General features: G+C 34.5%; 1 protein-coding gene across 1 annotated transcript; it reads right to left on the minus strand.

The window, feature by feature from the left end:
* Nucleotides 1–10,825: 10,825 nt before the first annotated feature.
* LOC133329004 (larval cuticle protein A3A-like) lies at nucleotides 10,826–13,519 on the minus strand. The gene is made up of 3 exons (XM_061537503.1): nucleotides 13,431–13,519; nucleotides 11,358–11,484; nucleotides 10,826–11,292 (listed from the first exon to the last, which is right to left on the minus strand). Exons 1-3 carry the CDS (start codon nucleotides 13,443–13,445, stop codon nucleotides 10,826–10,828), a joined length of 609 nt encoding a protein of 202 aa, XP_061393487.1. The 5' UTR covers nucleotides 13,446–13,519.
* Between the last annotated feature and the right edge of the window lie 7,701 nt (nucleotides 13,520–21,220).

The following is a 21,220-nucleotide window of genomic DNA, read 5'->3' on the forward strand; positions in this document are numbered from 1 at the left end:
CTCTCCCTTTCCCTCAAAAAATAAACATACAACAACAAAAAATTGTGAACTCAAATCAATACGCTGACGAATACGATCATTAAATGGACCACCTTTTTCTACTTAAATCAATAATTAAATACAAAAAAAATAAAATAAAATACCAATTTCAAAAAACTAGAAAAAATACAACCTAGCAACTCTACTACTATAGAAATCTAAAAAAAAAAATTATTAAAAAATAAATACAATTAAATGAATTCCCAAAAAACAAAAATCATATCAAATGTATTGGTAAATATAAAATCTACAAGGAAATACTAAAATTAAACAGCTACATATTTTTAAAAATTAAAAAAAAAAATAATACACATTTTTGCTCATCATAAATCCCTCTCATTCATAGTAAAACATAAACGAATTATTGAAAGTAACAAAAATCCTGATATTTAATCCACCCAAAACAAGAGAAAAAACAAAAATATCTAATCATATTCAGTGTCTATTTACGTGATATCCACAATGAAAAAGTTAATATACATATATTAAAATATAATTATTAACCAAATAAATCATTATTATTAAAATGGTTCAATTAAGGAGATGCTCAGTAATAGTTTCAGGATCAAAATTATATACTTTTAAACTTAAAGTCTTACTGAAGAAATTCTCAAAAATGTTTCATGGCTTTTGAAATTAGTCCCTAGGATCACATTATTATTATTATTATTATTATTTTTTTTTTTTTTTTTTTTTTTTGTGAACCACAGTAGGTGATCAAAATCGTTTCAAATAACATGGTAGTTCAATTGTCGCTACATCGTGTTTGTAACTTAGACATCGATTTAACCTTTTTTGGTTTGAGTCTTTACTTATCTATCAAACCACTAATTATGGTGCATATTTGCACTACAAATACAAACTACGGCATCTAGCGGCAATTTGAACTAATATATTATTTGATATGATTTTGATCGAGTTCCAAATAATCATCTACTAAACCACAATAAATCGAATATGGTAACTTTTTATTACAACTTTTCAGGAATTGAAAGTATACTAAAATTTTTTCATACAGAACTCCTCTAAAATATATAAAATGAGATGCGACCGATATCTGTGGACAATATAGCAACCATGGATCTATGCTGAACATTTTCAATACATTTCTGAGTATACGAAGTGACAAATTATAGTAGAATAAGCTGTAGAAGCTTTAAAGTGATTTGATATAGTGTGGTGGGAGCTTTATATGTGTAGTTCTCCTCAGAGAACTCAAAATGCCAAATTGCAGCCAATTCGGTTGGTAATTTGTAGCTGATTCCTTCAAATGCGGTCTTTAAACCCATCTACGTTTTTTTACTGATCATAGTATCAAACGTGATCACCAGAAACAAAACGATCATACTATTCTGTTTTAATTAGGTTGTCTGAATAATCCTCTATGCTAGTAAAGAAACATTTCTATATCAGGGCCCCATTTCAGCTTTGTGTGACCCCAAAAGTTTGTCACTCCGCAAATTATTGGCACTAGATTCACCTTTTTGTTTACCGACCGTTATATCTCGACTAACCGAGTCGATCCAGACATGTGTGTCTGTCCATTATAATTTGTAAACAGGATACAGACTACAGTTATGGACCAATCGTCACAAAATTTTCCATCCAGGACCGGGTTCGGCCTCACAAAAACCCAGTTGTTTTTGAAGTAATATATTAATATCGGATCTACTACCTACTACTCTATTGGATCTACCAATGGACCAAAATTTAAAACGAAGAAGGGAATCTGGACAAAAAATAAATATGACTGTTTTGAAGAAGATCGATTCATATTTAGCGGGTAAAAAGGTCCCAGATTTTGTGTGAAAAATCTCAAAATTTGCATTATATAGCGTATGCTGGTCCTACAGGATATAGTCCTGAAAAGTTGATAGTATTAGTATAAATAGTTGGTGACGTTTCAATCAGGGTTAACCAACAATACATATGCAAACTGCTGATTGTGTTGCACACACATAGATCCGTTGGGAGAGTAATTTTCGCTCTCTCGGTACAGATCGTATATGTTAAAGCATTGCAAAGCATACGACATGTTCGATGTCGAGAATAATGTTGAGTTCGAACACAGAATTGTGATTGTATTGGTACCAGAGCTCCGAAATGCGAGCGAGTTTCACTCTTTACTCGAATTCGAGCGGGAGTACTCCTGTGAGTAGAAAAAGTAAATAGAGTATACTCTATTTTTCTCTGCCACTCAAATAAGAGCGGAAGTGCTTCGCTCGTTTTCGAGTGGGAGTGAAATACGCTCGAAATCGTTTTGTGATACCGTTGTTTTACTTGATGTTGTTTGTGTGCATTGTTTGTTTGGTTTGCAGGGAAAGCATGCATCAACAAGCTCGTTTTCTGCGTTCTCTTTATGTAAGTCATTTCATATAAGATTTTTATTTGTACCTCACATGTATAAACATTTTCAATAAACAATGTCCTTTTATGTTTTTTGTAATGATCTATCTCCCCACAGCACACAAAAGATCAACATCAAAAAAAATTTGGTACTCTCCCAAAGCACCCACAGGCGCCAGTTTGGTGAACGTTGCTTAAATTGATACACAAAATATACTGATTTGTGGGTGTGATATGGGAGTTATACTAAAATACTTACAGGTCTATTACCTTTTCCACGTCTTTTTTGATCAAAATCGGTCAATATTTGCGGGTCAAATGGTTATAAAAAAAATTGAATCATAGGACGTATCGTTCAATTTTAGACTGGCTCAGAATCTTAGAGTTGAGTGGTAGGGTGTCATATGATCGGCCACGTCCGACTATACTGCTCCGGTCACTGGTTTAATATACTCCGATCCAAATTAGATATGAATTGTCCAGTATGAGGAAGAATTTTTGTCATATTCCAAAATTTCGGAAAGAAATATTTTTTTTTATTTTATTTATTATTATTTTTTTTTTTTTTGTAATTACGGATTTTCTTCCGTAAACTTTCTATCCTGAATATATACATAAATATCACAATTGAACCATTTTTATAACCTACATTAGCCCACATATAACATTCGAAATATTTACCACAAAAAAAAAATGAAAACAAAATCAACAAAAACAAGAAACAATTTAAATACAATTTTTTCAAACTAAACTTTGTGACAATATAAAAACGATACATTCAAATTAATATAATAAAAACAAATTAGAAAAAAATTAAAAATAAAATATTAACCAAAAAATCTAACTGGAAAAAAAACTATTAAGGAAAAACACCCAAGATAGAAAAATATAAAAATATACGAATTTAGCATACAACAAAACACAATTTTGGTAAATGAAAAATAATAATAAGAAAAACATCATATTATTCCGGGAAAATATATCAAATTTATAGAATTTAACATATCTGCCATAGTTAATTAATTTAAGACAAAAAAAAACCAAAAAAAAGAAATAATTTTACAAATTTTAAAATTTTTTACGAATCGGTTTTATTATTTTATTTTATATTTCTATTTGCTTTAATATTTTTTATTATAAATATCTTAATTTTATATTCCGTTCACAAACTGCCAATAGAAAATTTGCCATAAATTAAACAGCAACTTAAAACATATCCCCCAACAACAAAAAAAGAGAACAATTTTTACTATTAAACATAGTCTTCTAACAACGATTTTTTATATAAATAAAAAAATATTGAAATTAAAGAAAAATAATTATTTTAAGTATTAATTAAGAAACAAAAACGTTTTGTATTTTTTGTTAATTATTAGCTTTAATTTGCATTATTACAATATTAAAAAAATATTATATAAGAAAAATAATATTCCAAAGGCTTACATCTATAAAAATGTCAAATACAAGAAGATTTATTAACAAGCAAAATCCGGATTATATACAAAGTACGCACAGTGGCTTTTGATCCAGACCACTTTGTGAGTGACCTTGAAGGGTCTATTCTATAAAATAAAATTCAAATAATTTTCCACCAGATTCCATAAATATTATAGTGAGAGTCTTTGATTACTATTCTCTCAAATTCTCGTATTTTCTCTCTTTCCAAGTAATACTCATTGTCTGAGCAAAAGAAGCCACAGGGTAAAAGAGTTCGGCTTGCATTCTCTGCCGCATTTAAATTAACCCACAGCATTGCATTTCAAACCCGAAATATTATTTTTTTTTTATTATTTTGCAACACCTCAAGAAAAAGAATAAAAAATAGCTTCTAAACTTTATACAACTTAAAATACAAACCTTTATTACTTAAGGTAATTCTCAAACAGAAAAATAAAATACAAAAAAAAATAAATTAACCCATTTTGTAGATTTGAGCAAAACTTAGATAAATTAAATCTAAACTCTCAACACCACCTCTATACAATTTTAAGTAGCTTTTAAATTGAACCAACCTAAATAACAACCAAGAAAAAAACGAAACACAATTTTCAAATCAATAATGAAGAAGAAAAAAAAAAACAAAATTATGAAAACTCTCTCCTAAAAAGGCTTTATTTTTAAAAACCAAACAAAAAAAAATGTCTAATTATAAAAAATAAAAATATATTTATAATGGAAAAAAAACAAACAACAAAACCCATGAGTTGTGTCTAAAACTATTTTTTATTTAAAAAAAAAAATTATTATTAATTTCCTAAATAATATTTATAAATTTGTACCTATAACTCTAAAACTGTAATTTATTTTCTATATATAAAAAATAAACGAAAAAACAACTCACAATTATGATACACACTCATAAATCTTTTGATACCACTGATAGATACTATAACTAAAAAAAATAATTTAAAAAAATATTCTGTTTTTCTAAAAAAATCCTATCACTTAATTTTTTTTTTTTTAATTTTTAAATGGGAATTTTTTTATAATTAAAAGAAAAAAACAATTATCAAAATAAAATAAATCCACACATATTTATAACCATATCCTCCATAAACAAACATCATTAAATATTAGTACTAATGTAACGCTCTCTCTCTATCTATATAATTAAATTCTAAATAAATATATTATACATATTAATAATTATTATAATATTATTATAAAGTATTAATATTAAATAAAATATATTATAATATTAATGAAATAAAAAAACACAAAATAATCATTCATATATAAAATATAAATATACATATAAACAAAATTTACTATATTAATATATCATGTAATGCAAAAACAAAAACAAACAACAACAAAACGTTTATACAATAAAAAATACAAAATCGTTAAATATTATAAAAAAAATTTAGAGTGTATTTTATTTTCTTTGGATTTTTCAAACATATTTTTTCGAGGGCTTTAGAAAGCGAGGATCCTTTAAAATATTTTTTCAAGGGTGATACACCACATTGATTTATTAGCACATTCTTATTAAGGACTATTATATAGGGAAAAATATTTAATTTAATTTAAAATATATATATATATATATGGCTTATGTTAAAATTCTGCTAGATAGCGCTGACCGTGTTTGTAGCATAGACATATACCACCAGTGACGAATTACACTTACAATCAATTAAATTTTTGACGGTATTTGTAGCATGGACATAAATCATCTATGACAAATTACACTTACAGTCGATTACATGTTTTTGATTTTTGTATCCACCACAGATTGGCAACGACAATCCACCACTGGTGGTTCGCATCTACGCTGCAAACATAAACAGTGTAATCTAGTGGCACATTGAAGTTCGAAATAATTGATATAAATTCCCATACATCCCATACTAACCCCCAATGTATTATGGATGGGAATTTTAATTATAAAAATTGAAAAATTAATGACAAATACATTTTACGACATTTTAAGAATGTCTGAAATTCCAATATTTATTCTCATGCGCTGAAAATGTAATGCATTTTATTATTTTTTAGGTGATAGGTAATTTTCGAACAAATTATTGTATATTATTCAGTCCCTATAGGTTTAATCCATACAACAATTGATCGTGTTTGTAGCATAGACATAAACCATCAATGAAAAACAACCATAAGTGTTGTATTTTGGTATACCAGGTTCATGGAAGGTGAGCAATATGGTTTTCCAGAAAATGTTCAATATATAACCCATTGTTTTAACAATTTTTCAAGAAATATCACGAGATTGGATTTTTAAATATATTTTTTAAGTTTATTATCTTTTATCTTTTTTAAATATCCATAATCTTCAGATCCTGCATGTTTTTTAAAAATTTTTTAGCAACGCAATTTGTTATGGAATTTTTTTGGACAATTCTTTTAATATATTTTACTGACGGCATTAGAAAATTTTCAAACGTAATTTGTTTTAGCTTAGTCATGTTATTATATCTAATAAAATATGTTGTATGTATATATTTTGTCAGGCACGTTTCGGAATGGTGTAATTACGCCAGATTTCTCAATGAAAAATCTGTATATTTTATATAAGGATTAACTTTTTATAGTTCACTAAAGATACGAGAATAATAATTTAAATGGAACCAGTTGTATAACAATTTAAAATGCACCCAAATTTTTTGTTTGGATCCCAAACCCCATATTTATTCAAGCGAAGAGTTCAATGGTCTTGTGAGTGGAAGTTTGTAGGAAATTATTTTATAAATATAATTTAGATTATTTGATAAGTAGCAGTGGGAGTTTGCTGAAGATCGCACTTTTTTGGTTGAGTACGTCACATTTATACAAATTCTGAATTCTGTACATTTCTGGAAATAAATATATTATAATAGCACCGTAATATAAATTATGGCACTGCGTAATGGAAAATTGGGACAAATTTTTTTGAAAAAAAAAAAACATAATATATAAAGGTATTTTCGGTGATGTAGGGGATGATAGGTACCAAGCAAAGGTTTTGATTTACTTTAACATGACTAAGCCCAGACTTATCTTGGTCCTTCTTTCATCTCAATTATGGACACTGACCTCCCCGCTGTGACCTCCAGATTCACTCAAGTAGATGATCGAATTGCTATAATCCGTATAAAAACATCAGTCTTATTTGCGCCCATGCTCCGACGAATGACAAAGATGAACGGACCAAAGACATTTTTTACGAGAGCCTAGAAACAGCATATGACCGCTGCCCTGACCATGACATTAAAATTCTGCTAGGAGATTTTAATGCAAAAATAGTAAGGGAAAATATCTTTGGCTCAACCGAGTTAAAACTCAGCCTGCAACAAAAAATCGATTCGGACCACTACCTTGTAGCAGCCAAGGTTCGCACTCGTCTTAATGTAGCAGCAAAGATGCAATCTAACACAATACGGAAACTTGACGTCGAAAAGCTGCAAACACAGCAGGTAGCATAACCCTACTCCGATCAACTTACCCACTTGCTTGACAAAACTACTCCTTGTCCCGATAATAGTATAGAAGCACAATGTCAAAAAAATTACCAACACCCTTCAAACTGCAACACTTGGGTAACAAAAAGCACCATCAAGAAACCCATGGTACGATCAGGAGTGTCATAATGCCCTAAACGCAGCGTATAGGGCAACTCTGCAGATGGAGAATTATCGAGGGAAAAGTAGAGAGGTTTCTCCTCTCTACTTTTTCAGAAAAAAGAAGAAAGAACAAGAAAAACGTGAGTGTGAGCAAATCGAGATGTACAGGAATCAGAATGAAGTCCACAAATTTTACCAACAAGTAAAACACCTGTAGAGATTAAGAAGGAAAACTGGTCACAGATGCAGACAACGTGTTGAGGATCTGGATGGAGCATTTTGAAAGGCTTCTGGTATTAAATAGTGGCGGTGAAGAAGATACCCCAGAACTAATAAGAGATGACGGTATAGAGTGTATACCACCTAGCCAAGATAAGGTCAGAATAGCAATCAATCGACGAAAAAATAATAAAGCAGCATATGTTACTTGCAAACGCCGACGACATCCACATAATGGGTCAATCATTGCGAGCGGTATCATCCACCTTTGAACAAATTGAGAAGGAGTCAGCCAAAGTGGGTCTGGCATTAAATGGCGAGAGGACCAAGCGCAAGACATCCCTTGGACTCAGACCAACTGTGGAACTTGAAAACTACAGCTTCGAGGTAGTGAACGATTTTATATACCTCGGTACCGCTCTAAACAAAACTAATAACATCAGCTTTTAAATCCGGAGGAGAATAGTGTTGGCCAACAGATGCTACAATGGTATGAGTAAGCAACTCAAAAGCAAGGCCACCTCTCGCCAGACAAGCTCGCATTCTACAAGACGCTGATATTACCCGTGCTGTTGTATGGATCTGAAGCATGGGTACTTGCGCAAACAGATGAGGCAGCTCTTAGAGTGTTTGAAAGAAAAATTCTCCAGAAGATATATGTTCTGGGAATGGATGAGGATGTCCCAGCTCAAAAGGCATATAAAAGCGTGCCAAGTGATTGTTCACACAGAAGGGGATGGTCACGAATCCGATGGAAAGATCAAGTAGAAGATAACATCTCGGAACAGGGTCATTCAAATTGGATGAGATGCGCTTGGAAATGTTTTTTAAACTCGGCTTATGGAAGAAAAAGAATTATCGGCATTTTATTTTATAATTATTGCTATATCCTCCAAAGTCGGCAAATTTTAAAATTGCAATTTGAACATTATTTGCCGCCTCTTAAAACACACTGATCTTTCAACTCTATTAATACTTTCTGGACTTCGAAGACCTTCAAAGTTCCACCACAATGAGTCTTCATTGCTTTCGATTTGGTTCATATAGAATTCCTGACCCTCAGCTCGTATAAATAGACTCGCTGAGCTTCATATCGTCCAAGAATACTTATTAGGGTTTAGTTCATTATTTAAGACCCCTGAACTTCAGTTCGTCAATATATATTCCCCGATTTTCAGCTCGTACATAAATACTCACTGGCATTCAGCTCGTTTGCAAACATTACATGAGATTCACCTCGTCCATAAAGAGTCCCTGTGCATCAACGCTTCTATAAAAGCTCCCTGAGCTTCACCTCACCTATAAAGACTGACTGACCTTATGATTGTCCATAAATACTACCTATCCTCCCAGGTCGATTATAAAATTCCCTTAGTATCAGTTTGTATATAAAGATAGCCTGGTATTCAGCCTGGTATTCCATAAATTTCAGGTCGTCTTCAAAGACTCACAGGCTTTCAATTGTCTATAAAGACACCCTCATCTTCAGATCGCCTTCAAAGCCTCACTGGCCTATGATCGTCTATAAATACTCCCTGAGCTTCAGCTCGTCTATAAAGATTGTCTGAGCCTCATCAAGATTCCTGAAATTCAGATCGTGGCATTTATATGCTCTCCCTAATTTATAAGGACTCCCTGAGTCTTCAGCTATTCTATAAAGATCCTCTGACCCATCATTCCGTCTATAAGCTTATCTATAAAGACTTCTTCGCCATTCATTATATTCTATAAAAATTGTCTGACCTATCTTCACGTACATAGAGATTTTCTGACGTTTCGGCTTTTCTATGAAGACTCCCAAACCCATCAGCTCGTCCATAAAGGGTCAGCTTATCTATAAAACCATCCGCATCTACGAACATTTTTTGGCCTGGCTTCACCTCGACCATAAGACTCCCTGAACCTTCAGCTTTTGCTTATCTATAAAGGTTCAGCTCATTTATAAAACTATTCGCGTCCATCATTTTTTTATAAAGACCCGTCTACAAAGACTTCTTGAGTTCCACCTGATCCAAAAAGTCCCAATGAGTTCAATCTGGCCCTAATTCTTTAGCTCGTCCATAAATACTTAGCTCATCTATAAAACTATTCGCATCTACGAAAATTTGGCCTGGTTTCACCTACACCAGACAAGACTTGCATCAATTAAGACTCCCAAACCCTTGAGTTCTTCTATTAAGACTCCCTGATCCTTAAGCTCGTCTATAAAAACTCCACGACCCTTCAGCCCGTCTATAAATGCTCAGCTCATCTATAAACTATCCTCCTCTACAAAAATGTTTGGCCTGGCTTTACTTGGAGCATAACGATCACCGGTCTTTCAAATCGTTTAAGCTTAGCTAAGCTTCCTAAGCTTCAACTCGAATACAGAGACCTCTTGAGTTCCACTTGATCCATAAAATCTTAACAAGTACAAACTGGTTCATAAGGAATCACTGGCCTTCAACTCGTCAAAAAAGATTCTCCGAACTCAATATCGTTTATAAAAACTTTCTAAGTTTCAACACGTCTATAAAGAATACCTATCCTTCAGCTCTACTTAAAGGCTCCCTGAGCTTTTGTCCCCGAATTATTAATTTTTAATTCACCTTTCCAAAAAAAATTCCTCACTTTTTGTAAAACAACAACACACACATTGTCTTTATTTTAAAATTACTTTTTTTAAAAAATACATACATATTTATAAAAAAAAATCATAATTAAATAAAATTACAAATATAAAAAAATAAAGAATAAAGGACAGAGAGGATGCATAAAATTAAGAATAGGATTGAGGATACATATTATGAAAAAAAACTTAACACTGGACTGAATGAACCATACTTTCAGTATTTAACAAATATTAGAACACGAAATAAAAAGGAAATGAAAATAATGGAGACTAAAGATGAAAAAAGTATATGAAGAACAGAAGACAGACTAAATAAATTAAAATAAATACACTCAAGAGTTACAGCAGAATTAAATCACAGAAAAGATTCATTAACAAGATACTGCAATAGGTAATGTGAGAAAAATTATAATAAAAAATGTATTTAAAAAAATTAGGGGGAAGTCGCCGTATGCTGTTTGAAAAAAGCGCTAATAAAAATTCGTAAAAAAAATTGGTACGCACAAAGCCTTAATCAGCAAATTTCAATTTCTCTTTACATTTCCCATTTCTACTTATGATATGGACCATAGTGAGGACCACCATAATGCGGTCCGTAGCCATGTGGTCCATCGGCGGGATATGGTGCATAACCGTGATAAAGAGCTGGCAATGGAGCTGGAGCTGGAGCAGGAGCTGGTGCTAATTTGGGTACAGGAGGTAATGGTGGTGCTGGTGGTACGGGAGCAACATGAGCCACAGGTTCCACGGGAACTGGAACCGGTACTGGAGCATGAGCCTTATACGCCAATGGTTCTTTACGTACCACAGCATTAAAACCATTATGAGGATCAGCAGTATAATCTACAGTACGTTTGGTACCATCCGGATCAACTACAGAATAGCTGCCCTTTACAACATCACCGTGGCGAGTTTCATGTTGACTTTTCAAGTCACCGGTATAGCCATCTTGTATATCATAACCGAAACTGTATTTCGGTGCTGGATCATAGGGTTCAGGGGCGGCCGGTTTGGGAGCTGAAACATATATAAAATAAATAGTTTAAGGGGGAAATTAAAAGAGCTCATTTATCTAAACTTACCAGGTGCTACATGTGGTCCTGGCCCCGGATATGATCCATAGTGCAATGGCCCATAGTGTAATGGTCCTGGGTATGGCCCCACAACGCCACACTCACATAGGACCAGAAATGCTGCCACAAAGAGTATCTAAAAAAGAAGAATGATGGAGAATGTTTACGTTGGGCGCCAAATTAAAAAATGGATAGTTGCAATGAATTTTTAAAAAATGTCACGGAACTTGGAAAACTCTAAAAGCTCTTAGTTTATCGATGAAACCTGCAGAACCCTCAAATTGTCCATAACAAATAAGAATGAAGGATAAGCTTTACGTTGGTTGCCAAATTTAAAATATAGATGGATATTTGCAATTAAATTTTTTAAAATATCGTGGAACTTGGAATGCTTAACAACACTAATATGGTCGCCAATTAATTGTGACATCTAAAAAACTGCCTCTAAGTTCATCTATGAAACCTCCTGGACCCTCAGATGGTCTATAATAACCTTTCTAACTTCAGGTTTGCTATAAAAATTTCGTCTCTCTCGTCTAGAGAGATACACTGACTTTTCCGATCTTCTAAAAGTCTCCTCGAATCCTTTAGCTTTTCCATAAGGGCTCATTAACTCGTTTATAAAGATTCCTGAGCATTAGCTTCAACACTTCTATATAGACTCTTTGCTAAAAGCTGGTCTATAAAGGCTCCCTGAACTTCAGCGGGTATATAAAAACACCCTAAGGTTCAACTCCTGAACTTCAGTTCATCTATGAAAACTCCCTGAGTTTCAGTTCCTCTATAAAAATTCCTGGGCTTCAGCTCGTGGATAAAGACTCCCAGAGCTTTAGTTGGTCCATAAAAAAATCCCTCTAAAGGCTCCCCGACCTTCAGCTGGTCTATGAACACTCCCTGGGGCTTAACACGCTTTAATGATTTCCTGAGCCTTAGTTCGCCTGTGGAGACTCCCTGAGCTTCTGCTAGCCCATAAAGACTCCCTACCATTCATCTCGTCTATAAATTCTCCCTAAATGTCATGGCCTTTGAAAATACTCTCTATACTTCAGCTCATCTTTAAAGTCTCTCCGAATTTTGTTTTTAAAGACTCCTTGGGCTTCAGCTCCTCTATAAAGACTCCCGGGGCTTTAGCTGGTATGTAAAGATCCTCCGAGCCTCAGCTAACACACCTGACACTATTTAACTCAATTTTCTGGACTTCATTTAGAAAAACTGCTTAACCCTGCAGGCTGATTATATAGATTTCCGGACTAATGACCGCACCCTTATTTATAAAACCTTTATCGCCTACGTCGACACCTCCATGACATGGTTTCAGCGCTTCTAGAGGGATTCAAAGACTTCTGCGATCTTCTAAAAGCCTCACACTGGTCCTTCAGGTTGTGTATAAGGGTTTACACATTCATCTCCTGACTCCCTGATCATCAGCTGGTCAATATTGACTATCTTAAATTGCATAACGCCTATAAAGGCTCCCTGAGCTCCAGTCTTCCCCTCATGACTTTCAGCTCGCACATAATATCCCCCCAGCTAGTCTATCGGTTTAAAAACTTCCTTCAGCTAGTCTATAGAGACACCCTGACTCTTCAGCTTGCCTACATAGACTCCTTGGTCATTCATTGTTTGTGTAGACTAGATGAGTTGAAGGTCCCATCTATGGAATCTCCATGCTCCTCATTTCGTCTCAGAGACTCACTTGTCCTTCAGCACTTTTAGAGATACTCCCTCGACTTTCTTCTATATAGAACCCCTAGAACTTCACATCTTCTATAGATTCCCTAGTTATTCAGCTCCTTTATAAAGACTATAAGAACTCCCCGACCATTTAGTTCTTCTTTAGAGGCTCCCTGGTCCTTCCGTTTTTCTATACCGACTCCCTGACCATTAAGCACGTCCATAAAAACTCCCTAAGCTTCAAATCGTCTTTAAAAACTCCTTGATGCTCCAGTTCGTCCATAGAGTCTCATTATCCCTTCAATTACTCTATGGAAACTGCTGGACATTCAAAGACTTCTTCTTCTTATTTTAGTAGAAGATTCATTGACTCCCTTGCGATTTTTAATATATTTCACACACACACACCTTTAACATTAACATATCACAAGGATATGTTACAACCTTCTTGCCGATCGTACGCACAAATTCACAAATTGCTATGCCTGTTACAGCGAACTTTGATATCCTTCGATTTTTTTATTATTTTTTATTTAAAACAGCAGCAACAATTGCCACTCTCACTATCCGTTTACAAATGAATCGAAAAAGTTTTAAAAATTAACTGAGGCTCAAGCCCTGACAATTCTTAACTTTTATAGTCAGCGTTGGTCGTTTAGAAGCTTGATTCAATGAAGTTTCAAAGTTGGTGTAGTTGTTGTTGGGTTTTTCGTTTAAATGTCGCCAGCTTCACATGCAGCTCAATAACCAACACGAAGTTAAACAATTTTCCCGCTTTGCGGATGGGTTAATAGCGAGGAGAGGGAGCTATTATGATTTTTGTTGTTATTGTAGTTGTTGATTTTCTTAACTAACAATCGATTTACCAAACTAGACATTTGGCCACTTGGTGCTCGATGCAGAATGGAATGGTAAACAATGCGCTAATTTAAGTAACAAATCTTTAAGAAAACCATAGGGACAGACAGACGGATTGAGTGTGGTGGCAGCCAGAGGGAACAGTGAAACAAAGAATAGGAAAGGAGAATATTTGTAGACTACCTAGCTGAAGCTCAGGGAGTCTTTATAGACCACCTGGATCTCAGATAGTCCTTATAGAAAATGAAGCTTTGGGAGATTGTATATATCAACCTAAGCTTAGGAAGTCTTTATAGACGAGCTGAAGTCCCGGGAGTTTTTATAGCTCATATGAAGTTCCGAGAGTCATTACAGACGAGCTGAAGCTCAGAGATTCTTTATGGACAAGCTGAAGCTCAGGGAGTCATTATAGACCAGTTGAACTTCAGGGAGCCTTTATAGCTCAGGTGAAGCTCTGAGAGTCGTTATAGCTCAGATGAAGCTCGAGTAGTTTTTATAGATGAGCTGAAGCTCAAGCGGTATATAAAAACGAGCTGAAGCTCGGGTAGTATATATAGATGAGATGAAGTTCAAGGAGCCCTTATAGGCGAGGTGGAGCTCAGAGAGTCTTTATGGATGAGCTGAAGCTCAGGGAGTTTGAATGGACGATCTGAAGTTCTAGTAGTTTTTATAAATGATTGATGATCAGTTTATAGACAAACTAAAGCTCAGGGATTATGAAGTTTTTATAGACCAGTTGAAAACAGGGAGTCTTTATAGGAAAAATATAGAAATTTCGCGAGCTTTGCTTCAAATTTGGCGCCCAACGTAAATATTCTACATCATTCTTTTTTCAGATACTCTTTGTGGCAGAATTTCTGGCCCTTTATGAGTGTGACGTTGTAGCGCCATACCCAGAACCATTACACTATGGGTCATTACACTACGGACCATATTCAGGACCGGGATCACATGTATCACATGGGAAGTTTAGATCTGTTAGTTGCCTACTTAAACATTTATTATATATGTTCAGCACCCCAAACCGGCCGCCCCCCTGAACCCTATGATCCAGCACCGAAATACAGATTCGGTTACTATATACAAGACGGCTACACCGTTGACTTGAAAAGTCAACACAAAACACGCCACGGTGATGTGGTAAAGGGCAGTTATTCTGTTGTTGATCCGGATGGTACCAATCGTACTGTTGACTACAATGCCGATCCTCATAATGGTTTTAATGCTGTGGTACGGTTTCTTCTCCTTCTCGGTGGAGCCGGTGGCTCATGTTGCCCCCGTACCACCAGCACAGCCATTACCTTCAGTACCGAAATTAGCACTTGCACCAGTTCCAGCTCCATTGCCTGCCTGTAAAAAATTCCGCCAAAATAAAAACAATAGAGGAACAAAGGTATGTGGCAAAATTTGTATGCAAAAAAACTTCGATAATTTATAGCTAAAATAAAATACAAGAACAACAACAACACCACCACATACCATCACTTTCAATTGTCTTGTAATTGTCATTGATTTACATCTGCTCATAACCTCTTTGGGATCCCCCCTTAGGCGATATGTCTTCATCGCTATCATCATTGTTCGGAAAATGGTTTTTCGTAGGAGAATTTTGCCATTCATATTCATTCATTGATGATGCCAATGCCACCATCAGTATCGGACGGGGGAGGAGGAGGATGGAGGCTTGTACTCATTAAAATGCTTGTCAAACCGATCTAAAGATTATTACCGTTTATAGAGATTCCAGCGATATGCTCGAGGCATGAATGAATGAAACGACATGTCAACTACGTTGCTGATGGCAAATAAATTAAATTATAAAAATCGTTTTGAAAGAGACAACGACAACAACAACAATAATGACAAACATAGAAAGATTTTTGCATAATCGATGTTTTGCGATCAAATAAGGACTGTTCCAGGGATTTCTAGAAATAATAGCACATTTTTTAAATAAAACTCGAAGGAAGTTTTTATACCCTCCACCATAGTATGGAGGGTATATTAATTTTGTCATTCCGTTTGTAACACATCGAAATATTCTTGATCAGGGTAAAACTCTAAGACGATCTAGCCATGTCCGTCCGTCTGTCCGTCCGTCTGTTGTAATCACGCTATCTTCTGAAGGAATTGAGATAGGGTGCTGAATTTTTGCATAAAGTTGTTTTTTGTCTGCAGGCAGGTCAAGTTCGAAGATGGGATATATCGGTCCACGTTTAGGCATAGCTCCCATATAAGGGTACCCCCCAATTTTCGGTGTTTTGAGGTTCCTGAGCGTGTTTTTCAACCGAATTCGCTGAAATTTAATACTTTGAGCTCCTATTGGGAAGCAAATCTCCCTACTAAAAATTATAAATATAGTTAAATTTTTTCTGGTACCCCCATATAACGGTACCCCCCAATTTTCGGTATTTAGGGTTCTTGAGCGCCGGATTCAACCGAATTCGCTGAAATTTGGTACATGGGTTTCTTGCTGGGTACCAAATTTCCCCACTAAAAATTATATATAGGTCCACTTTTAGCCCCCATATAAGGGTACCTCCCAATTTCCAGTGTTTGGGGGGTTTTGACCGGATTTTTTCACCGAATTGGCTGTAATTTAGTATCTTGAGTCCTTAATAGCTACCAAATCTCCCCACAAAAAATTATGAATATAGGTCAATTTTTTCGGATAGCCCCCATATAAGGGTACCCCCAATTTTCGGTATTTTAGGGTTCTTGAGCGCGTTTTTTAACCAAATTTGCTGCAATTTAGTATTTTGTAGTTGTATATAGTAACAAATCTCCCTACCAAAAATTATTAATATTCGCCCCCTTTTTGGTGTAGTCTCCATATAACCCCCTTTTTATATTAAAATAGTTATCTGATTTGTTCCCCTGCGGAGGATAGCGAAATACGATATTATAACGTAAGGTTCGATAATGAACTATAGCCGCATTTAGACCTAGCCCCTGTGTGGAGGTTCCAGAAGGATCCGATATTCCCCATCTTTGAATTTGAACTAAGTTTGGAAGAAATAATAAGATGGGCAAAGTTTGGATGAAATTTAAATTTTCTGAAATGGATTTAGTCCAAAGAAACTTTGGGTCTAGAACCAATATTTCGATGAGGCACATTTTCACAGTGTTAAATTGTATACACCCTTATTAGCCATAAGGCAGAGGGTATAATTATCCATTAAAAATTTCTGAAATTTGTATTATGGTTTACATAATCCCTTTTTAGAAATGTCGGTATAGGTCCACCTTTTGGTAAGTTCCCTATATTTTCATTTCTAATACATGTCAGTATATCTATGGTGGAGGGTATCCAAAGTTCGGCCCGGCCGAACTTAACGCTTTTTCACTTGTTATAGATGACTTAAAACACAAGGCGTCTGGATAGACAATATAGGCGAAGGTAAACAGAAGGTCCGGAAGTCATTATGGACGAATTGGTGGCCCGGAAGTCTTTATTGACGAACAGAAGCTTAGAGAGCATTTGTCGACAAGTTGAAGTTTAGATAGTCTTTATACACGAACTGAAGGCCAGGGAGTCGTTATAGATGATATAAAGCTAAGTGCGTCTTTATAGACAAACTGAAGATCGGGGCATCTTTTTAGGCGAACTGAGGGATAGAGGTTATTTATTAGCAATTTGAAAGTCAGAGAGTTTTTATAGATGAGCTAAAGTTAGGAAAATCCTTATCTAAAGGCATTTAAAGAATTTTGAATGATCCGATCCGGGGTATAATCGTGGATTTCTTAAATAATTTTTGAACACCATGTTCTGGTCTATTAGCGTGTATTTTTAAATCATTTTTGTAGACCATGCCCCGGTCTATAAGCGTGGATTTTTTTAAGAATTTTTGAATAATCCGATCCGGGGTATAATCGTGGATGTTTTTAAAATAATTTTTGTAGAACATGTCCTGGTCTATAAGAGCGGATTTTTTAAGAATTTTGAATAATCCGATCATGGTTTATAAAGCGTGGATTTTTTAAATAATTTTTCAAAATCATGCCCTGGTCTATAAGCGTAGATTTTTTAAATAATTTTTATATGCCATGTCCTGGGGTATAAGCGTGGATTTATCAAATATTTTTTGTAGACCATGTCCTGGTCAATAAGCGTAGATTTTTTAAATAATTTTTGAAGACTAGTTTCCGGTCTATAAGGGTAGATTTTTTGAATCATTTTTGATGACCATGTTCTAGTCTATAAGCGTGGATTTTTTAATAATAATTTTGAAGGCCATGTCCTGGTCTATAAGCTTGGATTTCTTAAATAATTTTTGTAGACCATGTCCTGGTCTATAAGCGTGAATTTTAAATAATTTTTTGTAGACCATGTCCTGGTCTATTAGCGTGCATTTTTTAATAATTTTTGAAGATCATGTCCGGGTCTATTGGCGTGGATTTTTGAAATATTTTTTGTAGACCATGTCCTGGTCTATAAGAGTGGATTTTTTAAATCACTTTTGTAGACCATGCCCTGGTCTATAAGCATGGATTTTTTTAATAATGTTTGAAGACCGTGTCCTGGTCTATAAGAGGGGAGTTTTTAAAAATGTTGAATGACCCGATCCGGGGTATAATCATGGATTTTTTATAATCATTTTTGAAGACCATGTTCTGGTCTATAGACGTGTCCTGGTCTATAAGCGTGGATGTTAACATAATTTTTGAAGACCGTGTCCTGGTCTATAAGCGTGGATGTTAACATAATTTTTAAAGAATTTCTTCTAGATTTGTTAAATAATTTTTGAACACCATCTTGTGATTTTTAAACGTGGATTTTTTAAATCATTTTTGAACATAATGTCCAGGTCTATAAGCGTGGAGTTTTAAAATAATTTTTGAAGATCATGTTCTGGTCAATAAGCGTGGATTTCTAAATGATTTTTGAAGATCATGCCCTGATCTATAAGCGTGGATTTTTAAATAATTTTTGAAGATCATGTCCTGGTCTATAAGCGTGGATTTTTTTAATAATTTTTGAAGGTTATGTCCTGGTATAAAAGCGTGGATTTTTTTAATAAGTTTTGATCCTTGTCCATAAACTTGGATTTTTTAAATAATTTTTCAAGACGTGGACACTTGCATATATGCCTGGATTTTTTAAAGATTTTGGATTTCTTCAACAACTTGTAGGCACCATATCCTGGCCCATTAGCGTGGATTTTTAGAGAAATTTTAAAGGTCATGATTTTTTTATAATCACTGATTTCATAACGAATTTTGTAAAACCAGGATCTGTATATAAATCTAGGCCATCCCTGATCTGTAAGCACGTGCTTCTTAATAACAAATGTCTGCTAAAACTTAACTGAATCTTCGTTATTGAACAAAATTTTTACCTGGAACAGTCCACACATCCCATCTGTCCATTTGGACAAGACCATATTCACACACAATTCCCCTTTTTTTACAAACATATTTTATTAGTTTGTTGTCGGAGTTGTCGTTGCCGTTTGTGGCGCATGGAAAAAATCATGTCATTATGTTTCGTGACCTTTTCCTTCATGTCAACGAAAAAAGAACAACTACAATTCGCCGATACTCACTGAGAAGTCTCACGAGTCAGGCGGATGGTCGAGAATATATGGCTGGTAGACAGCCTGGTTGACACAATAGTTGAGTGTCTTGGAACAAGTACTTCAATCCGGACTTCTAGCAATAGGCATCAACATCAGCAACAACAATAACTGAAACACTTACGTATGGAATATGTGGCATGCATTCGTTCGTTTTGTCACAACAGCAACAACAACAAACAAAATGATCACATTAAGCGTTTGGCATATATTTTTATTTTTTGGTTGACTTTTTCGCCATGATCATCGCCATCGATATGCGTTTACGTTTCACTTGAATTGAATGGCGGAATTGTATTTAGGTCCGTGTTACTCTAGAGACCATTCGCCAATTGCCAGCTGTATTTCCTTAAGACCAGCGACTGACTGGCTGGCTAACCTTTTCGTTATTGTCTATCGGCATGATTTCGTTTTTTTTTCAAACATTTTTTGTTTGGTGTTCGACAACGATTTTATGATCCAATAACGTAACAAGAAGAACACCAGAAACCGACAACACTTTGATTGTAAATTGTTTTTTTTTTTTTTTAATGTTTGTTCGGATCTTGTTTTCCTATCAAATTTTAGGTTATTTATTGCCTGATCTTTAGTGGAGTGCAGGTGACTTTTTTTTCATGGGGGTTTTCGTTTTTGTCTCAGTTTTGCAACGTTGAGATTTGTATTAGGAAATACTTTGACATGATGTCGAAATGATTTCACGCAAAATTCTTTGCTGATTTCATACGAAGTCCAATTTTAACAAATTTCGAAACAAATGTCCGAATGAATGACATTTAGAAGGTACATTTTGTTAATTCGGAATTGTAAAAGGAATCGCGTTGTGGAGTCTATGGAAGAAATTGATTGAAGAAAACCTGAGGGAGTCTCTATAGACAAGCTGACTGGAGGCCTGCCATAGATGACCTCAAAGGTGACTTAATAGATGAGCTGAAGGGTGTCTCATTATAGAAGAGCTCAAGTGAGTTTCTATAGACGAGCAGAGACATTCTCTATAGGCAAGGTGAAGGGCGGATTTTTTAAAGAATTTTTAAGGACCATGTCCTGGACTAAAAGCGTAGACTTTTTTAAATATTTTTTAAGGCCACGTCCTAGTTTATAAGCGTAATTTTTTTAATAAGTTTTGAAGATCATGTCCAGGTCTATAGGAGTGAATTTTTTTAATATTTTTTTCAAAATCATGTTCTGGTCTATAAACGTGGATTTTTTAAATAATTTTTTGAATATCATGTCCTGGTCTATAAAGCGTGGATTTTTAAACAATTTTTCAAGATCATGTCCTGGTCTATAAAGCGTGGATTTTTTAAATAACTTTTGAAGACCATGTCCTGGTCTATAAAGCGTGGACTTTTTAAATAATTTTTGCAGACCATGTCCTGGTCTATAAGCGTGGATTTTTTAAATAATTTTTGAAGACCATGTTCTGGCCTATAAGCGTTGATTTTTAAATAATTTTTGAGTATCATGTCCTAGTCTATAAGCGTGGATTTTTAAATAATTTTTGAAATCCACATCGTGGTCTATAAGCGTGGATTTTTTAAATAATTTTTAAAGAACATGTCCTGGTCTATAAGCGTGGATTTTTAAATATTTTTTGAAATCCATATCGTGGTCTATAAGCGTGGATTTTTTAAATAATTTTTAAAGAACATGTCCTGGTCTATACCATGTTCTGGTCTATAAGCGTGGATTTTTTAAATAATTTTTGAAGACCATGTCCTGGTCTATAAGTGTGGATTTTTTAAATAATTTTTGCAGACCATGTCC

Source organism: Musca vetustissima, unplaced genomic scaffold (genome assembly GCF_032173495.1).
Source record: "Musca vetustissima isolate MV318-11 ecotype Yass unplaced genomic scaffold, APGP_CSIRO_Mvet_v1 utg947598, whole genome shotgun sequence".
In the NCBI taxonomy this organism is placed as follows: domain Eukaryota; kingdom Metazoa; phylum Arthropoda; class Insecta; order Diptera; family Muscidae; genus Musca; species Musca vetustissima.